The sequence below is a fragment of the Pseudophryne corroboree genome, unplaced genomic scaffold, assembly GCF_028390025.1.
Source record: "Pseudophryne corroboree isolate aPseCor3 unplaced genomic scaffold, aPseCor3.hap2 scaffold_821, whole genome shotgun sequence".
Lineage (NCBI taxonomy): Eukaryota > Metazoa > Chordata > Amphibia > Anura > Myobatrachidae > Pseudophryne > Pseudophryne corroboree.
In genome coordinates, this window is record NW_026970400.1 from 210,778 (window position 1) to 219,052 (window position 8,275).

An 8,275-nucleotide genomic window follows, 5' to 3' on the forward strand; every position below is an offset into this window, starting at 1 on the left:
CCAGATAGTCCCACTTCCATTCTACCACCTGAATGTGACGGACAGTGACCGCCATACAAGCTCTTACACGTATGCTTATACAAAACAGAATGATGGAAACTCATAGATGTTACTTATAATCTTCTGGGGTCCACTCCGGGATTAGACATATAAGGGTGGAATTACTCAGACGGGAATATAAAACAGACAAAAAAAGCTATAATGCAATAATTAGCTGCAAACAAAAGCTTTTATTATGAAATCATACAGAGGAGTATCCGCACCATATAGGTGTAACATACAACAAACCACTGCAGATGGAACCCGGGTGACTCTAATGCACATGATAATGTATATATGGATAGGATCTTGTATCCCACAACACTCCTGATTAAGATGATCAGATGAGATAAGAATGGGAAACTAGAAGTGGAAACACGTTCCTATGGCCGCCATATTGTCGTGCAGCAATATAGATAGCACAAACTGGCATTACACAATCACACAAAGCACAAGTTACAAAATAAACAACAGAACAAAGAACTAAGCATGTGGGATATATGTAAGAACTACAGGAGCATTAATGAAATGAGTAACAGGTCAGTCATCAGCCTGCTTGTGAAGGGCTCTAGGGTGGAGGCCTCTTGGACTGTGCGAGGCAGCAAGTTCCATGGCCAGGGCTACAAAGATAAAATTTTGACCCCCAAATGCATTATGGGAGTTTCCTGGTACTGCTGGTAACAGTCCTTTCTCTGCAGAAATAAACAAGTGAGGCAGTAGGGAGGCAGAAGCAGCTTCTGGTACCTTGGACCATGTAATGTTGGGCTGGGAAGGTCAGTTAGCCGATTATTAAATAGATTTTCCATCTTACAGGCAGCCGGTGGAGGGAGTAGAGAATGGGTGTTAGGTAACAGACTGGCTGCTGCATTCTGTACAAGCTACAAGCGGTGTAATTCTTTTGCTGGGAGACCCAGGTAGAGGACATTGCAGTAGTCTGTGTGAGAGGATACAAATGCATGTATGGCTGTAGGCAGGTCTTCTGAGGGAATCAAGAGCTCGATTCTGGCTATGGTCCTCAGATGGAAGAACGAAGATTTGAATGTGGTGGATACCCGATGTCTGTGTCAGCCACAATCCAGGACCACACAAAGTTTCCGCAGTCAGCATTTTGTCACTCTGAACCCCAAAGCATAAGTCATGATGGTTGGTAAAGCTGTAGTCTTGTCCTTTGTTTGTGAACTTCTATTACGTATCACTAAGACTGAGTCACAGCCAACTGGCATCATCCACCCCTGGAGCTCAGCTAGACAACCATTTAGGATGGGATGTAGTTAATATCCCGACATTCAGAATTCCCGACAGCCGGGAATGCCAACAGCACTCACCACAGCTATTCTCACTCGTGGGTGTCTACGACACCCATAGAGTGGGAATAATACCTGTGGTGAACACAATGAGCCACTGCGCCTGCAGCATAGCGAGAACAGGGAGCCCGCAAGGGAACTCTTTGCACTCACCCCACTGCTGGTATTCCACTGTTGGTATATTGACAGCCAGCATTCTGTCCACCGGGATAGCATTACCATCCCATTTAGTATTGGTGTTGGGTTCTCAGTACATGGAGCAAAAGACAAGTCATCTGCATAGAAGTGGTAGGCCAGGTCATGACGTCTGATTATTTCTACAAGTGGTAGCATGTATATTGCAAAAAGTATAGGAGATAGGATTGATCCTTGAGGAACAATGCATGGCAATGATGATTATACTCAAGAAGATTAAAATGGTTCCTCACTTGGGTAATGTCTAATGTGTTCAACAAGATCTGATTTATTTCCCACACTCAGGGAATGGAAACGGCTTCTCACCTGTGAGTTCTCTGATGTTTAACAAGATGGGCTTTACTTAAAAAACATTTCCCACACTCAGAACATGGAAATGGCTTCTCACCTGTATGAGTTCTCTGATTTTTAATCATATTTGAGCTCTGTGTAAAACATTTCCCACACTCATGAGCATGCAAATGGCATTTAAACTGTGTGAGTTCTCTGATGTCTAACAAGATGTGATTTACTTGAAAAACATTTCCCACACTCTGAGCATGCAAATGGCCTCTCACCTGTGTGAGTTCTCTGATGTGTAACAAGATTTAATTTATTTAAAAAACATTTCCCACACTCAGGACATGGATATGGCCTCTCACCTGTGTGACTTCTCTGATGTTTAACAAGATTTGATTTCAGTGTAAAACATTTCTCACACTCAGAACATGAAAATGGCTTCTCACCTGTGTGACTTCTCTGATGTGTAACTAGATGTGCTTTACGAAAAAAATATTTCCCACACTCAGAACAGAAAAATGGCTTCTCACCTGTGTGACTTCTCTGATGTGAAACTAGATGTGCTTTACTAAAAAAATATTTCCCACACTCAGAACAGGAAAATGGCTTCTCACCTGTGTGACTTCTCTGATGTGTAATAAGATTCGATTTATTTAAAAAACATTTCCCACACTCAGAGCATGAAAACAGCTTTTCACCTGTGTGACTTCTCTGATGTTTAACAAGACAGACTTTACGTAAAAAACATTTTCCACACTCAGAACAGGAAAATGGCTTCTCACCTGTATGAGTTCTCTGATGTTTAATCATATTTGAGCTCTGTGTAAAACATTTCCCACACTCTGAGCATGCAAATGGCATCTCAACTGTGTGAGTTCTCTGATGTCTAACAAGATGTGATTTACTTGAAAAACATTTCCCACACTCTGAGCATGCAAATGGCCTCTCACCTGTGTGAGTTCTCTGATGCGCAACAAGATTTGATTTATTTAAAAAACATTTCCCACACTCTGAGCATGCAAATGGCCTCTCACCTGTGTGACTTCTCTGATGTTTAACAAGATTTGATTTCAGTGTAAAACATTCCTCACACTCAGAACATGGAAATGGCTTCTCACCTGTGTGACTTCTCTGATGTGTAACAAGATTTGATTTCCGTGTAAAAAATTTGCCACACTCAGAACATGGAAATGGCTTCTCACCTGTGTGACTTCTCTGATGTGAAACAAGAGCTGATTTGCATGTAAAACATTCCTCACACTCAGAACATGGAAATGGCTTCTCACCTGTGTGACTTCTCTGATGTGTAACAAGATTTGATTTCCGTGTAAAAAATTTGCCACACTCAGAACATGGAAATGGCTTCTCACCTGTGTGACTTCTCTGATGTGAAACAAGAGCTGATTTGCATGTAAAACATTTCTCACACTCAGAACATGGAAATTGCCTCTCACCTGTCTTAGCAGGCTGATGGGTAATAAGCTTTGTGGGCTGCGTAAAACATTTGGAATCTATTGAACAGGTAAACACTGAATCTACTGTCAGAGCTGTAATAGATGTACCAACATCAGAGTGATCAGAAGAACATTTCCCAGGATCAGAGGGACCAGCTGATAGAGCTGGATGTATAATTGGGGTAAAGGGGTTATCTCCTGGAGAATCCTGTATTCTGTCATTATCTTTTATGTCACAATCCGGGGATAACATTAGATGTCCTTCTGAGATATTCCTGCTTGTGTGTCCATCTGCTGGAAATAAAATACATTATGGAAACTCAAATTGGCAAATGATTATAAAATGAGTAGACAAGACCCAGGATGTCATAGGGTACAATTGATAACACTGTAACTCGTACTTTAGTGCTGGGTTTGCTTTAATGTTTAAAAAAAAAAAAAGACTAAAATGCTTGGACTGGAGCTTGATCAACGCTGAAAGCTCATGTGGGATTACTAGAGGTGACATGGACGCTCATGTGGGATTACTAGAGGTGACATGGACGCTGATGTGGGATTACTAGAGGTGAAATGGACGCTCATGTGGGATTACTAGAGGTGACATGGACGCTCATGTGGGATTACTAGAGGTGACACGGATGCTCATGTGGGATTACTAGAGGTGACACGGACTTTCATGTGGAATTACTAGAGGTGACATGGACGCTCGTGTGGGATTACTAGAGGTGACACGGATGCTCATGTGGGATTACTAGAGGTGACACGGATGCTCGTGTGGGATTACTAGAGGTGACACGGATGCTCATGTGGGATTACTAGAGGTGACATGGATGCTCATGTGGGATTACTAGAGGTGACATGGGCGCTCATGTGGGATTACTAGAGGTGACATGAGCGCTCATGTGGGATTACTAGTGGTGACATGGACGCTCATGTGGAATTACTAGAGGTGACATGGACGCTCATGTGGAATTACTAGAGGTGACATGGACATTGCTATAATAAAACACCAAAGAGAAAGTGTTCTGCTGTTTGCGCACTAATAAATAATATATAACCTTTATTTAGTACAGTAAAGTATGTAAGATAAATCAGTGATACATTAAACAGAAAGATAAGTATATAAAGAGGTGAATAAAGTAATAAAAAAAAATCCAAGTGTGTTTGTTGTTAGAAATCAGCATGTATATTATATTGGGTGTTAATTGATTCAGTGTTGGTAATCCTGTTCAGTAATAAATTACACTCAATAAATCTTATTCATACCAGGGCTGGCTAAATTACACGTTATATTCTATTGTGGCAGAGTTTGCTCCAGCTGTAATCGCAATGTAACGTTATATGTATAAACACTTCATGGGGGGAATTCAGTTGATCATAAAAACTCCCTATCTGTTACGCACACCAGTGCTAACAGGAGTATACCGGTGTATGAACAGAGAGGGATGCGAAGCAAACGAACTCACAGACAGTATAACATAACATACACAGGAGGTGATGGAATAACTAATAAACACAAAGTGAATGGAGAAGCCCAAAGGCTCAGGAACTGGGTGTCTCCCTAGTGTCAGGAATGCTCAGATGGAATAGAGCGGACAATGAAGCGAGATGTAGTGATTTAACATGTGGAGCACCCGAAATGATGTTGCTAAGAGCAACAGAAAAAACCCCAAAGGGTTACCAACGGGTGTGGGAATAAACTCCTTGGTCAGAGATAGAAATATAGACACAATGAGAGTATCCACAATCCTAACCCCCACTTGCAGGGCACAGGTTCAGCTTACTGCCACTAAGCTGACACCTGGACGCCCTGCACAGTGAGGGAGGATTAAGCAAGCAGGTCTGAGAGTACAGCCGCAAACCTGCTAGGTTCACAGAATAGCAAGAGAACCCCAGCAGGTTAAACAACTGACTCCAGTCTTACTGTTAGGTCCGGATTGGCAGAATGAAATACCGAATCCCAAGGCCTATTCGCAGTAAGCAACAAGTAAATACAAAGTCACACAGTACTAGCTAACTCTCTGGAACTGACTAACAAACAAAGATTCAGCAGCATTTGCCTAGCCTGAGAGGATGGTTTATATAGCAGGTGCTGTCCACGCCCCACTGAGACCTCACAGACTGTGAGCACAAAACCAGCGCCGGATTCCCTGCCGTGCACAGAGCCTGTAACCACTACACAGTAAAAACCCGGACCAGAGTATCAGGTGCGCTCAGGTTACTTCGCTAACACTTGCCTCCCGGTTGCCATGGCGACGTGGCAGCACAGAGCAGGAGATCCTAACAGTACCCCCCTCTGACGAGGGGTCAAAGAACACCTACCACCAGGTTTATCGGGGAACTGCGAGAAGAAAGAGCGTATCAGTCTGGGGGCATGAAGATCACAACTGCGCACCCACGACCGCTCCTCCGGGCCATACCCCTTCCAGTGCACCAAAAATGACAGCCGACCCCGAACCATCTTGGAGTCAAGAACCCTTTCAACCACAAACTCCCTCTGACCCCGTATCAGAAGAGGAGAAGGTCTTCCACTGGAAGAAGGATTACTAACCGCCAGTTTTAAAAGGGAACAATGAAATGTTTTATTGATACCCAATGAACGGGGCAGATCTAACTGAAATGCCACCGGATTGATAACCCTGGTGATCTTATAAGGGCCGATGAACCGGGGGCCTAACTTACGAGATGGCTGTCTTAACTTCAAATTCTTCGTGGACGAAGTCTCCTAATTTGAAGCTCCAGGGTCTTCTCCGCTTATCAAAAAACCCTTTTGGTCACTAATGACACAGACACAAGGGCTTTCTTCACTTTCCTCCAAATAACCCTAAGGGCCGAAACCACAGAGGAACCACCAGGCGTGGAATCCAGGGGGTCAAAAGAATTGGCCTTAGGATGATGCCCACACACAAAGGAAGGGAGAGATCCCTGTAGCAGAGTGAGCCGCGTTGTTATAGGCAAACTCCGCCATGGACAGATGAGCAACCCAGTCAGTATGACACTTGGAGACATAACATCTGAGGAACTGCTCCAAGGACTGGTTCACCCTCTCAGCCTGCCCATTAGACGGTGGATGGTAGCCTGACGACAAGCTCACAGAAATCTGGAGATCAGAACAAAATGCCCTCCAGAATTTGGCCACAAACTGGGATCCACGGTCAGAGACCACATCAAGTGGCAACCCGTGGAGGCGCACAACATGCTGCATAAATAACTCAGACAGGCGTCTGGCCGATGGCAACCCAACCAGTAGAACGAAATGCGCCATCTTCGAAAACCTGTCAGCAACAACCCAAATGGCTGTCATCCCCGAGGATTTGGGCAAGTCCACCACAAAATCCATGGAAATGTGGGTCCATGGCTTAGATGGAATAGAGAGTGGATGTAATGGGCCGACAGGAACCCCTCTAGGAGTTTTATTTCGGGCACAAACGTCACATGCCCGAACCCACTGATCCACATCCCTAGCCACCGAGGGCCACCACACCGCCCTAGACAGCAACTCCCGAGTTCTGGCAATACCCGGATGCCCTGCCGACCTCTTGGCATGGAATTCCAGGAACACTCGCTGTCTTAACCTAGGAGGCACAAACAAGAGACCTACCGGAAGGTCTGGAGGAGCCTGCTCCTGTGCTCTAAGGACTAATGACAAGAGGTCCTGGGTAATACCCACTTTAATACATGATGGAGACACAATGGGCAATGGCTCCTCGGTGGTCTCTTGGACTGGAGCAAAACTCTGCGAGAGCGCATCAGCCTTGATGTTTTTTGACCCAGGGCGATATGTTATAAAAAAATTAAAGCAAGCAAAAAACAAAGCCCATCGTGCCTGCCTGGCATTGAGCCGCTTCGCTGACTCTAAATATGCCAGATTCTTATGGTCGGTGAGAATTGAGACCATAAACTTAGCCCCCTCAAGTCAGTGTCTCCACTCCCCGAGTGCCTCCTTTATAGCCAACAATTCCCGGTTACCCACATCATAATTCATCTCGGCAGACGAAAATTTACGGGAAAAGTAAGCACAGGGATGAAGGTGATTATCAGACACCCCCATCTGAGAGAGCACTGCCCCAATACCTATCTCAGAGGCATCCACTTCCACCACAAAAGGACGCTCTGGATCTGGGTGTCGCAGCACCTTGGCCGAGAGAAATGCCCTTTTGAGACGGGCAAAGGCCGCTTTGGCCTCACAAGACCAGTGAGCAACATACGCCCCTTTCTTAGTGAGTGCCACCAAGGGGGCCAGTATAGACGAAAATCCAGCGATAAACCATCTATAAAAATTCGCAAAGCCCAGAAAACGCTGAAGCGCCTTCAAACTAGTGGGCTGACCCAATCCAGGACTGCCTATACCTTAGAACCCTCCATTTGGAAACCTTCTGAGGAGATAATATACCCTAGAAATGCGATTTGCTGGACTTCAAATTCGCACTTCTCCAGCTTCGCCCCAAGCTGGTGGTCTCTGAGTTTCTGGAGGACTAAGCGTACATGCTTCCAATGTTCCTCCAGGGAATGGGAGAAGATTAGGATGTCATCTAGATAAGCAACTAAGAATCTATCCAAATATTCCCTGAGCACATCGTTCATGAATTCCTGGAAGACTGCCGGGGCATTAGAGAGCCCAAAAGGCATCACCAAATATTCATAATGCCCTGAGTGGGTATTAAAGGCAGTCTTCCATTCATCCCCCTCTCTTATTCGGATTAGATTGTAAGCACCGCATAGGTCAATCTTAGAAAAAATGGTGGCAGTACGAAGCTGGTCAAACAAAACCGAAATGAGAGGCAGTGGGTACGAGTTTTTAATCGTAATACGGTTCAATTCCCTGAAGTCGATGCAGGGTCGCAATGAACCGTCCTTTTTACCCACAAAGAAGAACCCCGACCCAACTGGGGACTGTGAGGGTCTGATAAATCCCTTAACCAGGTTCTCCTGAAATTACTCTGCCATAGCCTGAGTCTCAGGACGTGACAGGGAGTACAACCTGCTCTTGGGAAGCTTAGCATC

At 44.9% G+C, this 8,275-nt stretch overlaps 1 protein-coding gene across 1 annotated transcript; it reads right to left on the reverse strand.

Moving 5' to 3' along the window:
- Positions 1 to 252: 252 nt before the first annotated feature.
- On the reverse strand, positions 253 to 3,587 carry LOC135042127 (zinc finger protein OZF-like). Its single transcript, XM_063954992.1, has one exon. It carries the CDS (start codon positions 3,522 to 3,524, stop codon positions 2,007 to 2,009), a length of 1,518 nt encoding a protein of 505 aa, XP_063811062.1. The 5' UTR covers positions 3,525 to 3,587; the 3' UTR covers positions 253 to 2,006.
- Positions 3,588 to 8,275: the final 4,688 nt, after the last annotated feature.

Bases quoted from the DNA above. Each gene is read 5' to 3' on its own strand.
- LOC135042127 (XM_063954992.1), bottom strand. From the start codon at position 3,524: ATGTTATCCCCGGATTGTGACATAAAAGATAATGACAGAATACAGGAT.